General features: G+C 43.4%; 1 protein-coding gene across 3 annotated transcripts in view; it reads left to right on the top strand.

Moving 5' to 3' along the window:
* EML5 (EMAP like 5) overlaps positions 1 to 20,484 on the top strand; it is a 337,324-nt gene that overhangs the window by 211,282 nt on the left and 105,558 nt on the right. For all 3 annotated transcript variants that reach the window (XM_045015105.1, XM_045015106.1, XM_045015108.1), the window contains 4 exons: positions 787 to 887; positions 12,841 to 13,043; positions 15,833 to 15,944; positions 19,776 to 19,903. In XM_045015105.1, coding sequence (XP_044871040.1) covers positions 787 to 887; positions 12,841 to 13,043; positions 15,833 to 15,944; positions 19,776 to 19,903 — 544 coding nt within the window. The remainder of the gene's footprint in view (positions 1 to 786; positions 888 to 12,840; positions 13,044 to 15,832; positions 15,945 to 19,775; positions 19,904 to 20,484) is intronic.

Here is a 20,484-nt window from a genome sequence, read left to right on the forward strand (position 1 = left end):
AGCTAAAAGCTAAAGGAGTTCTCCCATTGTTGCACTAAGGAGCAAATACCCATGAGTGAGACTCCTACAAAATATTTTCAGAGAAGCAGCATTACTGGTAAATAACTTTCTCTTACATAGGAAATATAGCTGAAAGTGATAGGATCTTTCAAACCAGTAGCACCTGTAGCTGTGTATTATATGTCTGCATTTAGGAACTTAGAAAGAAATACAAAATGTGTCAGCAAACAAAGATGACAGGGTTTTTTTCAAAAACTGCTGAAGATAGGTATTGTAACATAGATGTGACAAACGTTGTCATACCCATTACTGTTTAAGTCCACTAGAATGATGGAAAAGTTCAGTAAAAAGCGTGTGCATGTTGTCATTGATTTTCAGAATGAGAAACTGATTTAGATAAGATCTGCAATTAATGTAACCTTATAGCCCTTAATTTGCTATCAAGGCTTAATTCCCAAAGAATGAATATATTGCATTATTTTGGGTCAAGTTTGTTCTTTTACAAAGAAAATGCTGTCGAGTGGATTCCTGAAGTAGAGCAGTTTCTCCAGATTTCTAATCTGCAAACTGTCAAATTAAGTGTGAGACAGATAAAAATGGCAGTAAACTCAATACCTTTAGTTCAATGGCCTGCCTTCCTATTACCACTAATAAAAGAATTGTTAAGAGCTATAGGAATGTTTTGTGAGATAGACATTAGTAAGCTGGACAATCAGACAGAAAAATATGAGTGTATACATTTGTCTGTGTATAAAGGCAGTGAAATATTTTACTTTTTTATTTCAGAGGAAGCAAAGATAAGATTTTTGTTGTTAAAATTAATCCTTATATGCCTGATAAACTGATAACAGCTGGAATTAAACACATGAAATTCTGGCGTAGAGCAGGTAAGTAAAGGCATTTTTTGTGTGTGTTTTTTAACTGCAGCATTTTCTGTTATATCTAAGATAGTAATTATTATGCATTCTTTATGATTTTTGACACATGTATATATTAATAGGTTCTCTTTCTAACTCCTATTAATAATAAAGATTAATTTCTGTTATGGTAGTGTCAGAGACCCCAAGAAAGATCATCTGCCCATTGTGCTAGGTGTAGTACAGCATGCAGAGGTTTTTTATCCACGAAAGCTTATGCCCAAATAAATCTGTTAGTCTTTAAGGTCCCACTGGACTCCTTGTTGTTTTTGTGGATACAGACTAACACAGCTACCCCCTGGTGCCTTGGAGAGGTTAGTCTAGTTTTTATAAATAATAGTTCTGCAATTAATAGTTGTCACAATTCAGGGCAGTTGCACCATATTTCCCCTCCATGGTCCCTTGAGGCACCCCTGAGGCTCCAGGCTCCTCAGCTGTCACATCTCTTGGGTGGAGACCCATGTCTCTCTCCCCCCGGACCAGGGGCTTTTCCAGGCTACACAGTTCCCTGCTTACACTGTGATAGTCCCAGCAAGCCAGACTGCCTAACCAGGCCAGTGTCTGCACTTTGCTTTCTCTTTGAAGGCTACGAACAACATAATTGGTAGCAGTTATAACTTACCACACAGCCCTTTATAAGCAAGCACATTTATTCTTAAGGGGAAAGTATTACAGAGAAAACATTAAAAACAATAAAAGAACCTGCATGCATGTTAATAAGCTTACCCAAGATCACCTGTGTCTTATGGGGCCCCGGTAGGCCAAAGTCCTTCCATCCCTTCCCAGGAAGAATTGGAACCCCATTGGACAGAAGGGCCTGTCCATTTGTTTGATCAGAAAGAAAGGCCCTGAGTCAGTTTAAACTCAGGCTATTTATCACAGAGTCTTTTCTTTGCCTGTTGGTCTCTGTGGAATCTAGTTTGAATTAGTATATGCGAGCCTCCCCAGGAGGTGGTATCTCTCTGGGGAGATTACAAACTGCCTGATTTGCCTTAACCACCTATTGTTTTAGTTCCTGTAGGAGCTGTGGTAGCCCTTCCCCATGGAATAGAACAGTCCTACAGAAACTATTCATTTAAAACAATGGACCCCAAAGATGCTGCATGGAGTTGCAATGTTTGTCACATCTCCCCATGAAGAAGTTACATACATTTAACACCATAAGGTGTTTCAAGAGTATTTCAGGAAATACCATATCTGTCACAAAAGTTATATAGCTCAAAATATCTCATGCACAGCTGTAGGATAATGTAATAAATCCCACTCAACATATACAAAAAAAGTTTTCAGGTGATACCAAAGAGGACAAGTAATAATTTCAGACCTTCAATATTTAGTTGGTAAAATACATAGATAGATACATATATAAAATAGAGATATAATGATCTAAATCACAAAGGAATGCAATTTTAAAAATCTAAGGTCCGCCTGTAAGAGGCACAAATAAGGTTGCAGACAAGGCTCTTGCAGTGAATATACCTACTAATTATACTTTGTGTGGCTGTCTTTGCTAAACATGACTACAAAAACTCAAGAAGTTAAAGAATAGATGCATGTTTAATCTATTTGAAAACGTTTAATTTAGAACAATGGAAAAACACCATCTCAATGGTATTCTGAACTCCAGTGTATCAGATCTTTAAAGGCATATGGAGCCAAAAGGGTCTTTGAAAAGATTACCTCTTTTGCTGGAGAAAACTACTGTGTCAACAGGACCTGCAAATACTCAGACATCATTAGTAGTTCTGAAAATACACTGGCTCGGGTGAATCCTTCCCATTCATTTTAAGATTAATCCTTAAGAGCTATAGAACATTTAACTGCAGGGAAAACAGCCACCCTCGTCATTTCAGTCATGGACTGCCCAAGAAATTAGCCAGGTTGAACCCAGGCTACAGTAGGCTGCTGTTTAATAAAGTTATTAGAATGCTGGCAGGCTGCTGCTGAGATTAACTCTTCTTTGAATAGTGTCCCTATGGGTTCTCCACTGTAGGTGCAGCAGCACTCCCTGCCCCTAGGATCGGAGATCTTCATCAGCAGTGCCTGTCAGACTGCACATTCGCACCTCCCCTCTCTTGTGCTGTGAGCGGGACGTATATATATATTATTGTGCTGTCTGACTGCCCCCCGCCCAGTTTCTTCTCTACCACCTTTGGTTTGGGACGGAATCCGCAGAAGAGCCCGCTTCTCCTTTTTCCCTCATTAGAGTAGTGCCTTACCTGTCAGTTTTAGTGTAGTTTAGAACTTCTTCTTCTTCTTTCCTCTTATATAAAAAAAATTGCTTTCGCTTCACCTTTATTATTATCTCATCAATTAGGTTTTCATTTCCCTGCTTCTCACACTTCCGAACAGGAAGCTTTTTTCCTCACCCTTATGCCCAGATCTCCCAGGTTTAAGAGGTGCATCTCTTGCTGTAATGCCCTCCAGTAATGGACAGCCACCTGCAGTGTGTTCGCTGTCTGGAAGAGGGACACATTCCAGAAAAGTGTTCCTACTGTCACAACTTGACTGCCAGGGCCAGAAAAGACTGGAACATTCGGTTATGATTTCTTCTCATGGAGAAATCACAGCGCCCAGCATCGAACCCAGACTCTCCCCCTGTGTGGCTTTCACGCTCTGCCAGGTTGCCTGCCGATCCTCATTCCCTACGTCCCTCTAAGAGAAAGTTGTGTCTTTCTCGCTCTGACAAGAAAACAGGCTCCCTCCTCACACTCTGAGGCACAGCCTGCCAGAACACCTTCCCTTGTGAGGTCAGTTGTCTCAACATCATCTGACAGGGGACATAGCTCCAGGACCCAACTACCTCTGGTTCCGGGATGAAACTGCAGTCTAGGGACCCTAACCAGGCAAAGCTACAGCCCTCAGCACCATCTCTTGGCACTGGAGACCACGACATTCTGACTTCAGGAGCTTGGCACTGACAAAACCACTGGCACTGGCGTCCTTTTCAGCACAGCTGAAACCGTTGACACAGAGCAAGTCCTTGGCCCTGCCAAAACTGCCAGCACCGACCAAGTCCTTAGCACCAACAAAGCTGTCAGCACCGAGCAAGTCCTCAGCACTAACCAAGTCTTCAGCTCCACCTGGGCACCCAGTCATCTACTGGTGCTGATGATGCTCCTTCCTCCTCCCCAGGAATTTAGATACCGTAAAGACCAGCTTGTATCTGACATGCCCGAGTCACCTCTGCTCAGACATGACCTCCTCCCACTTCCACCCTCCTCTCTGGACTCATGAGATTCCTCCCTTTTCCCCCTGACAAGGGCACCCTCAGTGACAGGGAGGAAGAGGAGAAGGAGGAGTGCTCCATCACACCCTTGTAGTAGTAGAATTTTAAACCACACTTCCATATAGAGTTAATCGGGCCATCAAACACATAAACAACAAATTCAAAAACAAAATCCCACAAAAACAGCCCTATAAAAAACAAAAACTCAAATCATATATCTCAAAATAAAATTAAAAATCACTCACTAAAATCAAAATAAATAAGCCCTTACTCCATAGTAAACCGCCTTAGCCCATTACTATACCATATTAAAAAAAATAAAAAATAAAATAAATACATATTTCACAAATTAAATTATTTACATAAATAATATTGTTTACATTCTTTGGGGGAAAAAAATCCCAAAACCTAAGCACAAGGTGCTGCTTACCCACCACAATTTTAATCCACAAAAAATAAAATTCCAGTATAAGGTCTGGCTTTAGCTACTTCTAAAAACTTTTAGAACCCAAATAATGAAAGCAATGATAAAAAAAAATGCAGCCCTCCTTATAAGTCAATATTTTTACAAAATAATTCACTCCCTGCCAGCCAATCATAAATTCCTACCCATAATCCAATAATCCTCAAAAAATGGTATAATAAAAATACTAGCCAACTCTTAAACCCCTTTAAAATACCAATATATATGCCTTAAAAAAACAAAACAAAAAAACCCTTAAGGTTCACCTTATAAACACCACAAAAATACCAAAACACTAAAAAATAAAGGTTAAAATAAAAATTCCCTATAAAAATACCACCTAAGTTCCAGCTACCCACAATTACCATATTAATAAAATAAGTCCATTAAAACATAAACAATACTAACAGTTATTGTAAAATACTATCCAGTACCCTGTAATAAATTAAACCTGTAGTTCCCAAACACGTGCACCAAAACCTAAACCAAAAACTATGCATTCAAAAAAACACCCCAATTAAAATTTAAAAAAACAATTCAAAGTAGTCCAGTAACAGTCTTATTAAATCCCCTGTTAATAAAAATAAAAATTAGTAAGTATTAAACTCAATTAAACATATCTAAATTAAAACCCAAATGTCCACCCTACTCCCTCCCTATTATAACAGCCTAAATAAAAACATATCAACACTCCAATAACAAAACAAAACAAAATATAATAAACACCATATTAAAAATTTTAGCTTTAAAGCAAAAATTATAATTACTATAAACCTAAAGGTAATTAAAAATAAGTTAAGTTTCTTGTCACAACTGCAAAATAATCTCATTCACAAACAAGCAAATAATACTATAAATTTAATACAAATATATCTAATAAACCTGAAAGAAACATTAAAATATGTAGCGGTGGCAAAATAACCTTCTAGCTGCTATATAAACAACATATACAAATAAAAAATAAAACTGCCTTAGCCATAAAATGTACTAAAAAGCAAATTTTTAGTTTAGCATCACTTAAACACTAAATGTTTTGGGTAATATCTAAAATGTTCAAATATTAACACATCTTTTAAAGCAACAAAAAAAAAATCCTTATTCACATACAAATATAAATAAATTAAATATGTTTCCAGCATAATTAAGCCTAATTTGTTATTAAGTAAAATTATTATTAAAATTACTCACCAACAATCTATAAAAACAAAAATATAAAAAATAAGCCTTCTCCCAAAATTAACCATAAAATCCTTTTGGCTCCTCCGGGTTATAGGTCAATAAGCTAAAAATAAATAAATAAATAATCAAAAATGTACAAAATAAAGCCCTCAAAAATGGGTGTGCTTTTCCCTACCTGTCACCACAAAACCATGCAAGAGAAACACATCACTAAAAACATATATATAAAATAAACTAAAAAAGTAACTCAGTTTTTACAACACACACACAAAAAGCCCTTCCCACCCTTCAAATATTACATGCCAATCAAATATTCTATGCCAATAAAAACATACTAAAAATTGCTAAATCTAAAAAAACCCTAACAGCCTATCATTTAATACAATATTTTTACAGGCTGGTTCCTGACCTCTAAGAGAACATTGTCTATTAAGTTTCATCCATTAATGTTCGTCCATTAATATTGTCCTGTGTTTGCTTGCTAAAAATGTATTGTGTGCTATTAAGCAAAAAAAAAGTTTATTAAATTACAACCACAAGCTCAAATTATCTCTCAATATATTGTTATAAAAATTGTATTAAATATGACCCACTCAAGTATTTTTCTTGAGGGGTCAAAAGGGGGACATGTAGTATTAGAATTTTATGTTTATATTAATATAATTTAAAATAAAAAAAGAATAATATAATGAAGCATGTATTAAATGTATTGGTGTATTATTTGATCATATCCTGCCAGCCACTCTTTTTAAATAACAGAAAGGAATGGTCTAATGGGCCATTGGTAAAAATACATCAGCCAGAATCTGTGTCTGGACTGATTTCAAGGCAGTGACAAACCTTTAAGGCTCACCAATTTGTTGTATGTTTAGCATTTTAAAATAAGTTAAAAAATGCAGTAATTGTCCTTCTTTTACACTGCAGTGTTCCTGTTCAAAATGTTCTGTGTAAATTAATTGTTTTGTGTGTAAATAAAAAAAGTATGTGTTAAAAAATAAATGTAAAGGCCATCGCTAAACCAAATGTACAAAAAAAAACCAGCCAAAGACAGGTGCAAGAGTGCCGGAAGGCTGCAACACGCTCCTATTGAAATGTCAAAAAAGGGCAAATTAACAGCTCTAAAAATGAGACAGGTATCCATCAATAGGAACAAAATAGCTGTAATAAAAAATAAAAGAAACAATTAAAAAAAACAAGCCCTCGTCAAACAACAATTACTGCATAACAGAGCAAAACTCATTGGTCCCAGTAAAAAAAAATCACTATATAAACAGGGTGCCTTGCCATAAAATTTTGGGTTCGTCCTGCCAAGACTTCCCCAGAGCATCGTGTCACAACCGACAGAACCTGGCTCCTCCCTACTGGTGATCAACCTAGCTGGCCACTAGGTTGATCTGGACTGGTAACTATAACATCGACTGGCGGGACAGTGTGCATGGTGTGTGTATGTGTAACTAAAAAACATGCTAATTGCTGTATTCTCAATAAATGCAGCGTGTTGCCTTCTCCCCTATAAAAAATCTTGTGTGCTTTGTATAAGCATAACACCCTCTTATTCAAAACAGGCTTCATCTACACATCCTCACTATTCACAATCCACATCTGGACCACTGTCCTCTTGTGGACCACTGTGGATGCAACTACATTTTCCACTCCCTCCACATTGGTCATATTGGGACCCTTGGGACATGCACAGGGCAAAATTTGGGAAGCCTCTCGTGGAGCAAAGCTGGAGACCTATATCTCTCCCTTCTCCATTGGTCTCTCGAACATCAGAGATTGAACCTCCCCCAGTACTGGATGAGGAGGAAGAACAGGAGGAGGAAGCTCCACCAACATTTATATTTCTCCTCTTCTTCCCCCAATGAGGCTGTCAGGCCCCCACCTCCTGCTGCTGCTGACAGCTTCAGACACATTCACGAATTATTCCACAAGATGCAGTCTCCCTACAGATTCCTTTGGAGGAAGTGAAAGATCAGCAGCATAAATTGCTCAATGTCCTGCACACATTATTTTCCTCCAAAATTGCCCTACCTATCAACAAGGTTCTTCTCAATCCTGCAAAAGTGCTCTGACAGACCCCAGTGACCATCCCTCCAACCTGAAAATGGGCAGACAAAAATGTTCTTGCAAAAGATGTGGAATTTCTTTTCTTGCATCCCACCCCAAATTCCTTAGTAGTTAATGTGGTTCAAGAGAAGGGATTACAAATATCAATATTGATCTACCCATCACGACAGACAGTGGAAAAGCTTAATTTATTCGGACGCAAGACTTATTCATCTGCCAGACTCCAATTTCTAATAGCTAATTACGAGGCTCTTACGGCCAAGTACAACTACTCCAAAATATAGGAACACGGCCATAACCTTCCTGGGGCCAAGAAAGAACAATTCCAGGTGCTTATATCTGAGGGACACCTCTTGGCCCATACAGCCCTACAGGCCTCATTAGACTCTGTGGATATCACCGCCCACTCCATCGCAACTGCATGGTTATGAAGTGGGCGCCATGACTGCACCTTTTAGGCTTTCCTAAGGAGTTACAAACCACAGTTAAAGACTTACCCTTTGAGGGCCCCAAACTATTCATGGCACATATGGTTGATTCCCTATCCACCCTTAAAGACTGCCGAGCTACTTGCCACTTCCTTAGTATTTACAAACCAGTGCCAAAGAGACACCTACGAAAGTATCATCTCCCGATGCGATCCTGACCACTGCGGTACATTCCTCAGCAGCACTATGACACTCAGCACCAACAATAAAAGCCCCCTACCAAATGTAGACAGGCCACTCCTCAATGGACTAGCTCTCAAATACCTGCAGCCAAGCAACAGTTTTGAAGGTGTGGTCAAGGCCTCAAGGAGGCTCCCCCCTTTTCCAGTCATATCAACCATCTTCGACATCCCACCAGTTTGGTGATCGATTAGCTCCGTTCTTTCCATCCTGGAGACTAATCACCTCAGACATATGGATTCTAGAGATCATCAGGGAAGGATATTCCGTCCCTTTCCTATATCCTGCCCCTCCCACCTCTCTCCCCATCCCTCTTCAGGGACCCCTCTCATGAACCCATTTTACGAGAAGAAATAAATCATCATCTGCACCTGTGAGCCATAGAACTGGTCCCTTCCCAACATAGAGGAATGGGTTTCTATTCCCATTTTTTCTGATCCAGAAGAAATCCAGTGGCTGGTGGCCGATCCTGGACCTTCAAAACCTAAACATGTTTGTCAAACTTCAACACTTCAAGATGGTTACCTTTTCTACCATTATCCCAGCACTGGAACAGGGGGACTGGTTCTCGGCCCTTGACCTCCAAGATGCGTATTTCCATTTCACAATACACCCGGCCCACAGATGGTTTCTCTGTTTCACCATGGGAGCCAACCATTATCAGTACAAGGTACTGCCTTTTGGACTATCAACAGCCCCTTGTGTATTCTCCAAAGTCTTTGCGGTAGTTGCTGCCTACCTAAATAAAAAAGGCACTGTCATCTTTCCATACTTAGACGACTGTCTCCTCAAGATCTCATCCAAAGCCAACACTCTTAGTACAGTCCAGGTCTCAATGGACCTTTTCATGAATCTAGGCCTCCATGTGAACTTGGAGAAGTCTACTTTAATACCAATACAACACCTGGAGTTCATCACCACACAACTAGATGCCATACAAGACAGAGCCTTCCTTCCGCCTCACACATTCTTGACTGTAGTGGATCTTGTATCCAAGGTGCAAGCCTGTGCCCAGATTTCCAACAGAATGTGTCTCCAGCTAATAGGATACATGACAGCCACCACATTCATGGATAAAGCACGCACAATTACACATGCAATGTCTTCGGTCATATGTCTGTACAGCATATGTCCCTCACAGACACAGCAGCCACAAACTGTTATCCATGCTGAGGACGGTCAAGGACTCACTACTCTGGTAGACACAGCCCAAGAACATCTGTGTCGGGGTTCATTTCCTTCAGCCAGCACCAATCACGATTCTAACAACTGATGCCTCCTTCATCGGTTGGAGAGTGCACCCTCACACTCATACAGTGGAGGGCAGATGGTCTTTAACCAAATCTACCCTACACATCAGCCTCCTAGAGCTACAGGTGGTCTGCAATGCCTGTTGATGTTTCCTCCCACTGATTGCATATCGCACCATCAAAGTCATGATAGACAATATCGTCTGCATGTTTTTACATCAACAGACAAGGCAGACCAAGGTCCCACTCTTTACACTCGGGGGCACTGATATTATGGTGATGGTGTATCCAACATGACATCAACATCTCAGCCACATACCTCCCTGGACACCAGAACATCACTGTGGAGTCATTGAGCAACAGATACTTCCATGATCACAACTGGGAACTGGATAAGCAAATCCTTCAGCTTATCTTCAGCCACTGGGGATTCCTTAACATAGATCTTTTTGCCACACCACAAAATGTCCAATGCCCTCAATTCTGCTCAAGAGTGGGATTGGGACACAGGTCTTTAGGAGACACATTCCTCATCACATGGGGATGCACCACTGCTTTATGTCTTCCCTCCCTTCCCCTTTCTGTTTTGAGTACTCCACGAGATTCAGGGGGATTGAGCCCATGTCATCCTTATCACTCGAACATGTCCACAACAGATCTGGTATACTTACCTCTTTCACATGATAGTATGCCAACCCATCTCCTCCATCCAACTCCACAACTCATTTCACAGGATGTGGGTCACATCCTCCATCCCAATCCACAGATGCGCCACCTCAAAGCCTGGCTCTTCTGTGGTTCTAGGATTTGGAAATAACCTGTTCAGATGCAGTTAAACAGATACTCTTGAATAGCAGACGCAGCACGACTAGATGCACTTAATGTCACAAATGGACTAGGTTCCTATGCTGGTGCGTCTCCCATCAGGTTGATGCAATAAGCGCTTAACTACCACTTATCCTAGACTATATTTTACACCTTAAATAAGAGGTGGGCCAAACTACAGTGGCCCGTGGGACCATCCTGCCCAGCCCCCGAGCTCCTGCACCGGGAGACTAGCCCCTGGCCCCTCTCCTTCTGTTCCCCCTCCCCCGCAGCCTCAGCTCTCTCGCTCTGCCACCGGTGCAGTGCTCTGGGTGGCAGGGCTCTGAGCTTCTGGGGCAGCGTGGCTGCAGAGCTGGGCCTGACCCAGTGCTGTGTGGTGGCGGTGGTGGCGTGGTCTAGCTCCAGCCGGGCGGTGCGGCTGTAGCACCGCTAGCCACCAGTGTGTCAGGCAGCACGGTAAGGGGGCAGGGAGCAGGGGGGGTTGGATAGAGGGCAGGGGAATTTGGGGTGGTGGTCGGGGTGGGGATGTGGATAGGGGTCGGGGCAGGAATGGGGTTGAATGGGGGTAGGGGTCCCATGGGGGCAATCAGGAAGGAAGGGAGGTTGGATGGGGTGGTGGGCAGTCAGGGGCAGGGGTTCCACGGGCAGTCAGGGGTCAGGGAGAAGAGGTGGTTGGATGGGGCAGGGGTCCCGGGGGGGGGGAACATCAGGAATAAGAGGAGGGGTTGGATGGAGCGGCGGGGGTCCAGGGGCAGTCAGGAGAGAGGGAGCGGGGGTGTGTGGATGGAGCAGGGGTCCCGGGGGGGGTGTCAGGGAACAGGGGGGCTTAATGGGGCAGGGGTCCAGGGGGGCAGATAAGAAGTGGGGCCCAGGCCACGACTCCCTCCCCTAACCAGCCCTCTATACAATTTATGAAACCTGATGCGGCCCTTGGGCCAAAAAGTTTGCCCGACCCGGCCTTAAATGGTCAGGATTATCCACCAGCTCCATTCATGTGCATTTGGCAGCCATCTCCACTTTTCACTGCCACAATAGATGGTCATTCTGTCTTCACACATCCACTCATAAAATGTTTCCTGAAGGGTCTCCAAAATATTTATCCCCACATACAAGATCCAACCCTGGCCTTGTTCTACACTCTCTTACTAGACCTCTGTTTGAACCAATGGCGACATTCTTACGTTCACTTATCAATGAAAACAGCCTTTCTTGTCTCTATCACCTCTGCCCGAGGGGTCGGCGAAATTGGGGCGCTTATGACCCTTATATCCTCCATACACACTTTTTCATAACTCAAGAATGCACATAGTGGCAGTATCATGTAGAAAGTGTAGAGATAGTCATTGTGAGTATAAGCACTGAGATATAGGTCAGTCCTACTATATTCTAAGTCAAGATCCACTACTGAAACTAGACCTGGAACTGGTGGACCTGAGACCACATGATACTGAAGTATACGTTTGTGGGGGAAATCTTCATCAGTGCCAAATGCTGGCAAACAGATCCAGAGGTTTATCACTGAAGACATAGCACAGTGCTTTGAAGATATAAAAATCCCTAGATCTTCATCTGTTAGGTGGCACCGTTGTCTCATACATGGAGTTACTCTGAGAATTTTGTGAAAATTCACATCTCATTTTCACACCTGACAGGTCACAGGATACTGGACATGGGCATCCTGACACTACTTTACATACATTTTAGAGGCTTTTCAAATATATTGGTAATAACATTTCCGTCCCTTATAGGCCAGTACAGGATACTGAATCAACACAAATTTTAAAGCTAAAGTCCTAAATTAATTTTCCTCCAAAAATATAGCATGAAAAGAATGTGTTGGTAGTGTTTAAAGTTTTTACATTGGAGTAATATGGTCATCCCACTCATTCCATTAAAATCTTTATATCATACAATCATATGACAGAAAATTAAAGTAGTATTTAGACACTGTCTCTCTGATATATCTGTATGTTTGTTTACATGTGTGTGTATATAAATTCAACTCCTGATTCAAGTAGCATGTAAAATGAAATCCTAAAGGTGAAATACCTTCTTTTTCTTCAAAGGTGCCAAAAGGTGGGGGAAGGTGAGAAGTAATGATTCGTGAAGAACCTTCAAAGCTTGCTTATTCCTAGGCTAGAGGAAAACAGATTTATTAATCTGGATAGGTTGCCCTATAAATTGTTTTGAAAGCGATAGTTATGCAAGCATTTGACTACTTGTTTTTATTCTAAACCAGGAGGAGGACTGATTGGGAGAAAGGGCTGCATAGGTGCAATGGGAAGAACTGATACAATGATGTGTGCAGTATACGGCTGGACTGAAGAGATGGCATTTTCTGGAACTTCCACTGGGGATGTGTGTATCTGGAGAGATTTGTTTCTCATAAAAACTGTCAAAGCACATGATGGTCCAGTATTTAGCATGCATGCATTAGAAAAAGTAAGTGAACTATTTGGATTTTAAATGAGACATAGTTTGGATTAATAAAAATCTCTTTGTGGCTAGGCCTAACATGAATGCAGTCTATTACCATATAATTGGAGTTCAGGATTCTGGATGGTGCTCCCCACTCTCGAGTCAGCGGGAACTGAGAGTGTTGCATTTCCCATTAGGAGGAAGTGCATTGTATCATTATATTATAGTGACTCCTCTCACTGATTTTAAGAGCTGCATGCCCTCCTGTTTAATGATGCCTTAAGAGTAAAAGTGGATAAAGCAGGTAAAGTGGAGGGACTCTCTGGGGGTGAAAGGGGATTCTGTTACATTGCATTAAAAGAAACATATGCCAGTTATGTTTGTTACTATGTGAAGACTTGAGCAGATGTAGGGTTGCCAACTTTCTAAATGCACAAAACCAAACACCCTTACCCTGCCCCGCCCCTTCCTTGAGGCCCACTCCTGCCCTGCCCCTTCTCTGAGGCCCCGCCCCCACTCACTCTAGCCCCCTCCCTCCATCGCTCGCTCTCCATCGCTCGCTCTCACTTTCACTGGGCTAGGTCAGGAGGTTGGGGTGTGGGAGCGGGTGAGGCCTCCAGCTGGGGGTGGAGGCTCCAGAGTGGGGCCAGAAATGAAGGTTTCAGGTTGTGGGAGGGGGCTCCAGCCTGGGCTAGGGAATTACGGTGCGGCGGGGAAGGCTCTGGGGTGGGGCTGGGGATGAGAGGTTTGGGGTGTAGAAGGGGGCTCTGGGCTGGGGCCAAGGGGTTTGGAGTGCGAGAGCAGACTCCGGGCTGGGGCAGTGGGTTGGGGTACGGGAGGGGGTGCAGTCCCCAGCTGAGGGTGTGGGCTCTGGGGTGGGGATGAGGGATTTGGGCTGCAGGAGGGGGCTCAGGGCTGGGGGAGGAGGTTCCGACCTGGGGCAGGGGGCTGGGGTGCGAGTGGGGGCTGTAGGATCTGGGAGAGAGTTAGGGTGTGGGAGGGGATTCTAACCTGGAGCAGGGGGTTGGGGGCCCAGCGTCTGGGGCACAATTAAGGTGTGGGACGGGGTTCCGACCTGGGGCAGGGGGTTGGGGTGCATGAGGGAGTTCGGGATGCAGGTTCCAGCCGGGCACTGCTTATCTCAGGCGGCTCATAGTCGGCGGTGCAGCGGGGCTAAGGCAGGCTCACTGCCTGCCTTCCCTGGCTGCACACCACATCCCAAAGCAGCTGGCATGTCCATGTGGCCCTTAGGCAGAGGGGCCAGTGGGCTGTGTGTGCTGCCCGCGCCTGCTGGCACGCCCCCGTAGCTCCCATTGGCTGCTGTTCCTGGCAGGGTCAGCGCTGGGGGCAGGGTCAGCACACGGAGCTTCCCTAATCGTCCCTGCGCCTAGAGGCTGCAGGGACATGCCAGCCACTTCCGGGGTGCTGTGCAGAGCCAGAACAGGCAGGTAGCCTGTCTTAGCCCTGCTGCGCCGCCGATCAGACTTTTAACAGCCCGATCAGCAGTGCTGACTGGAGGCACCAGGGTCCCTTTTCAACCAGGCATTCCCGGTTGAAACTTTCTACCATTTATAGCAATTTTCACTATTTTATGCATAGGAAATTTCTTCCAAACTGGTAGAAAATCCGTAAATGAAATAAACTTTTTAACTACATCCATTGTATATAATCCTGTATCCTTGTGTATATAATCTAGTAACTATTATATGGGCTTTATTGGATTACAAATTGAAAACTGTTACAGTGTCAACATACAGTAAGGCAGGGATCGGCAACCTTTGGAATGCGAGCCGTCAGGGAAATGCGCTGGCGGGCCGGGACGGTTTGTTTACCTGCAGCGTCCGCAGGTTCGGCAGATTGCAGCTCCCACTGGCTGCGGTTCACCGTTCCAGGCCAATGTGGGCTGCAGGAAGTGGCGGCCAGCAAATCCCTCAGCCCGTGCCGCTTCCCGCAGCCCCCATTGGCCTGGAACGGCAAACCGCAGCCAGTGGGAGCTGCGATCTGCCGAACCTGTGGATACTGCAGGTAAACAAACCGTCCTGGCCCGCCAGTGGATTTCCCTGACGGCCCGCGTGCCAAAGGTTGCCAATCCCTGAAGTGAGGCCTTGTCTACACTATACCACTTTAACTCTTCTTGCATAGTTAAAGCAACACAAGCCCTCTAGTTTGGTATACTTCTATTAATATAAAGATATATTGGTATGGGTATTCCAATATGGGAAGGGGAATAAGCTCCATCAGTATAAGGCACTTTTATATCAGTTCAGCTGCGTCCCCACAGGGGGGGACTATTTCAGTTAAAAAAAAAAAAAACACCGCTGACTAAAATAGTAACATTGGTACAAAACTTGTATGTAAACTAGGCTTTAGTCATCTGGAATAGATACAAGTTTAAACCAGAGTATGTCCTTTTCAGCCGAAGGAGCTACAGTGTTCATTTTCTGTCACAGTTATAATTAATTTAGATATAGGAATGGTGAACGTTTAAGACAAAACTGTGTTTATCCTAATTTATAACATCAAATGATTACAGCTTTATTGCCAGTTTATCTATTGTCAATATTTTCCCCCTTATGAAACAATTTCAGTCTTCTGACATAGGCAGAAGAATAGAAATAGAGTATTCCTGTTAGAGAAAAGGGTCCCAAACCACAAAGTTAAAATACAGATGTAACCTTTCCCCACATTCACAAATATGCTAGTCAGTATTGGCACAAGTCATTGTAGAAGTAAGGATAATCTTTTTAAAAAAAATACTAAATTATCTACTGATGACAACCTATGAATTAATCCTATTCTACTTTTTTGGGCAGGGATTTGTAACTGGTGGAAAGGATGGGGTAGTGGCTCTCTGGGATGACACCTTTGAACGCTGTCTCAAAACCTATGCCATCAAACGAGCTGCTTTGGCCCCTGGCTCTAAAGGTGAGTGTATAGTAAGTACATCAAACCTTTCTGTTTTATTCTGCCTTTAAACACTGTCTTTAGTAAGCTTTTTCTTCTAAGTTTCCTCCCTCCACAATAAAAGGAAATCAAGTTTTGCTGTAGTAAAAATTGAAAAAGGGAAAAATAAAGTTGTATTTGAAAACTGTTCTGTTTAAAGTGTGCTTCTACACTGAAAAAATGACACAGGGTACGTCTACACTATGGGACTATTCCGAATTTGCATAAACCGGTTTTGTAAAACAGATTGTATAAAATCGAGTGCACGCGGCCACACTAAACACATTAAATCGGTGGTGTGCGTCCACGGTCCGAGGCTAGCATCAACTTCTGGAGCGTTGCACTGTGGGTAGCTATTCCGTAGCTATCCCATAGTTCCCGCAGCCTCCCCCGCCCCTTGGAATTTCCGGGTTGAGATCCCAGTGCCTGATGGGGCAAAAATCATTGTCGCGGGTGGTTCTGGGTAAATGTCATCAGTCACTCCTTCCTCTGGGAAAGCAACGGCAGACAAGCATTTTGCGGCTTTTTTCCCTGGATTGCCCTGGCAGATGCCATAGCATGGCAATCATGGAGCCTGTTTTGCCTTTTGTGACTGTCACCGTATGTGTACTAGATGCCGCTGACAGAGGCGATTCAGCAGCGCTACACAGCAGCATGCTTTTGCTTTTGCATGACAGCAGAGATGGTTACCAGCCATACTGTACCATCTACCAATCCATAAATTGGTAAAAAGATGATCATGGTTACCAGTCCTTTTGCACTGCACCATCAGTTGCTGTCATAAGTGCCCCTGGCTGCTCTTAGCCAGGGGCGCAAAAGCCAAAATTGGGAATGACTCCCTGAGTCAATCCCTCCTTTTTGGTATCTAAAAATAGAATCAGTCCTGCCTAGAATATGGGCAAGTGTACTAGAGAACCACTGTATATCATAACCAGAGAGCACAGCTGCTCTGTGTCAGATCCTGCAGAAATTATGAGCTGTATTGCTATTCACAGGGGGTGCTCCTGCAACAACCCCACCTGTTCATTCTGTTCTTCCCCCAGCCTTCCTGGGCTACCATAGCATTGTCCCCCCACTTGTGTGATGACACAGTGACTTGTTAGTGAGAAATGAGTGGAAGGCAGCCTCCAGCTGCTATGATAGTCCAGACAGGACATTAAGCAGTGTGTAGGAGAGGAGCCCAGCATCCCACTCCTAATCCAGGGGCAACTGAATCTTTTCTTTACACATGAAGGTGGGGGCTGATGGAGCTCAGCCCCCTGTTGCTATGATGAGGATGGTAACCAGCCATATTGCACCATCTATCAGGAAAAATTAGGGGCAGGCACCCTTGATCGACCTAACAGATGCTAGTCTGCATGGTTACCAGTCCTTTTGCACTGCCCCATGTGCCAATAGGCTGATGATGACAATGGATATCAGTCTTATTGCACCATCAGCCACCCATGGCAGGGGGGGAGCAAGGGTGTTGGTGTTGAGTGCTGCAGCATCGTGTCTATCTGCAGCATTCAGTAAAGATAGGGTGACATGTAAAAGAGTCAAGAGAAGATTGTTTTCCCTTTCACTTCTGGGGGTGGGTGGGGGGGTGCGTAGATTGCCGAGCTATGCCCTGACCCACCGCGGACACTGTGTTTGACCCTAGAAGCATTTGGAGCTCAGCCAAGAATGCAAATACTTTTCAGAGACTGCAGGAACTGTGGGATAGCTTGAGTCCTCCAGTCCAGGAGCGTCCATTTGATTCTTTGGCTTTCCGTTACGCTTGTCACGCAGCAGTGCGCTGAGCCCCTGCTATGGCGTCTGTCTGGAGATTTTTTTAAAAATGATTTTGAATTTCGTCTTCTGTAACGGAGCGCTGATAGAACAGATTTGCCTGCCCTTACTGCGGTCACATCCGCATGGTCCATGCGGGAGCTCTTTCTTTATTTTGATTTTTAACTGCATCACCACACGTGCTGATCGGAGCTCCACGCTGGGCAAACAGGAAATATTCAAAAGTTCGCGGGGCTTTTCCTGTCTACCTGGCCACTGCATCCGAGTTCAGATTGCTGTCCAGAGCGGTCAGTGGTGCACTGTGGGATACCGCCCAGAGGCCAATACCGTCGATCTGCGGCCACACTAACCCTAATCCGATATGGTAATACCGATATTAGCGCTACTCCTCTCGTTAGGGAGGAGTACAGAAACCGGTTTAAAGTGCCCTTTATACCGATATAAATGGCCTCTCAGTGTGGACGGGTGTGGCGTTAAATCGGTTTTACGCTCCTAAAACCGGTTTAAACGCCTAGTGTAGACCAGGCTTAAGTAAAAGTAGCAACGTCTAACCTAAACCATATGCTTCCTTTGTATATTCTGTCATACCTGTGTTCTTTAATGACAACAATAATGCTTTTCATGCCTTTTAGTACTAGGACCAAGCCAGCCAGGAGACAGTGATTGTGGGGATTCAGTTGTGTAACAAAAACCTGAATTTTTTACTAAGTCTCAGTCAGTTTCACCTGTTCACATCCAGGAAGGAAAATTTGTTCTATAGAACCTTTATTGCTGATGATTATACATCAGAAGGAAAGAACCAAGCTTAACACTGATCAGAAGTTGAGTTTGCAAGACTAACCATAAAGGAAAAAATAGTTTTATTTGTGAATTGAACATATTTGTAAATCTTTGAGGATAAACACTCACTCCAATTAGGGCATTTTGAATACGGGCCACAAAGATCAATGACAAAACTAGATTTGGCCTGGAAGATATTAAATCCTTAGCCTAATACCAACCCATGGTCTGAAGAGAGAATCTGTGCATGGCTTATAAAAATGTAGTAACAGTTACACTGAATTACAGTTATATGTTTTGGGGAAGTTCATTTCCATAAACTCTTCAGTGTCTTCTATTTTGCTCAATCAGCAGGTTGATTTGGAATTAATTGTCATTCCTTTCACAGACCTCAATGGACTACTACAGAAGTGAGGGTAGTTTAAAAAAATTAGAGAGATTACACTCTGAAAAATTATTCTCAAAAATGGCACCATGGGGGTCCATATTTAATCTTCCTATTTGTTCTGCCTTGTAATAAAGGAATGGAGGGGAGAATATTTTTTTTTCTATTGCAGGTTTAATACTCTGTCTGGCTTTTTTTTCATGTGATCATGTATGAGTACTGAAAGGTTTTCAGGCCTGATGTTCCTTCAAATTTCTCCCATTTGCTGGCTGGTGTTGGTCCTGATATGCAGCTTTTCCAGTCTGATATTCTGGAGATTTCTCTGTCCGTCTTCCCTAAAAAAAACTAAGAATCTTTTGTTCTTAGCTTACATCATTAGACTGTCAAAAGGGTGGCTCGCCATTTCCTTATTAAACTTCTATTACGGTTAAAATAGTAGTTTAACACATTTTACTGATGTACTCCACCCTAACTTTAAGATAGATAGCATCATAGCTATACACACATTTCTCTCACTGTGGTTTGTAGCATGCTTATTAGATAGCCATGTTAATGCTCTCCACCTTGTTTGAACCTCAAGGAGAGTCTAGTGAACATGAAGATCATTGACAGTTGCCTTATATGGCAGGGTTATTAGAGAAGGTGGGGTAACAAAAACTGGGAGGCTGGCACAGAATAAATTATATGGCTTCTGTAACAATGATACAGAGCACGTTTAAAAATTAGCTAATATGTGCTAAAGCTCCACATCTGTAGCCAATTTTGTATGCAGGAAAATGCTAGGACTTCTTTTCTGTTGAATTTGATCTGGTAAAATGTGGGTGTAATGTATATACTTCTGAAATTAAACTCACACCTTTAAAAATTTAATGTTTTAGGTCTCCTCTTAGAAGACAACCCTTCTATACGTGCCATATCGTTAGGACATGGTCATATTTTAGTGGGCACAAAGAATGGGGAAATACTGGAGGTGGATAAAAGTGGACCAATAACTCTGCTGGTTCAGGTACATTTTAAAATATTACTGTCAGGGTGTTCAACATCTGAGCCCGTGGCGAGAATCTGTAGCTATGTCACCCAGCAGCGAGACTCTGCAGCCAGTGGTAGGGGAACCTGAGCCCTCCCTGCTCTACCAGTTTCCAGCCCAGAGCCTGTGACAGGTTGGTCAGATATGCAGCCTGGGGGGCAGATGCCACCAAGCCTCTTCACTGGGTTACTTCCTACTGCATTCTCAGCCCCCTCCAAAGTCACAAAAGGTGTCATCTTATGAACTCACAGGTTGGGGGGTTCTCACCAGAGTCTTTGTCGTTCAGTTCCAGCCCTCTGTTCCTGGTCTCCACAGGGGCCTTCAGTGGCTCTTCTGCGGGGTCTGGTCCAGGCAGTGCGGCGCTCCTGCAGCCTCTCTCCAGGGGTTACCAGCATAAGATTGCTCCTTTGCTCAGTCTGCACTGACTGAGCTGAGTTGCTTCCTTTGGAGCGCTTTCTCCGCTGTGAGCATGCCCAGCAGCTGCTCGATAACCCTTGGTTCCCTGGTGTGGGGTCAAGATACCCCATCATTATTACCCATATATTCTTTCCCCCCACCCC

This window comes from Mauremys mutica, chromosome 4 (genome assembly GCF_020497125.1).
Source record: "Mauremys mutica isolate MM-2020 ecotype Southern chromosome 4, ASM2049712v1, whole genome shotgun sequence".
NCBI classification, from domain to species: domain Eukaryota; kingdom Metazoa; phylum Chordata; order Testudines; family Geoemydidae; genus Mauremys; species Mauremys mutica.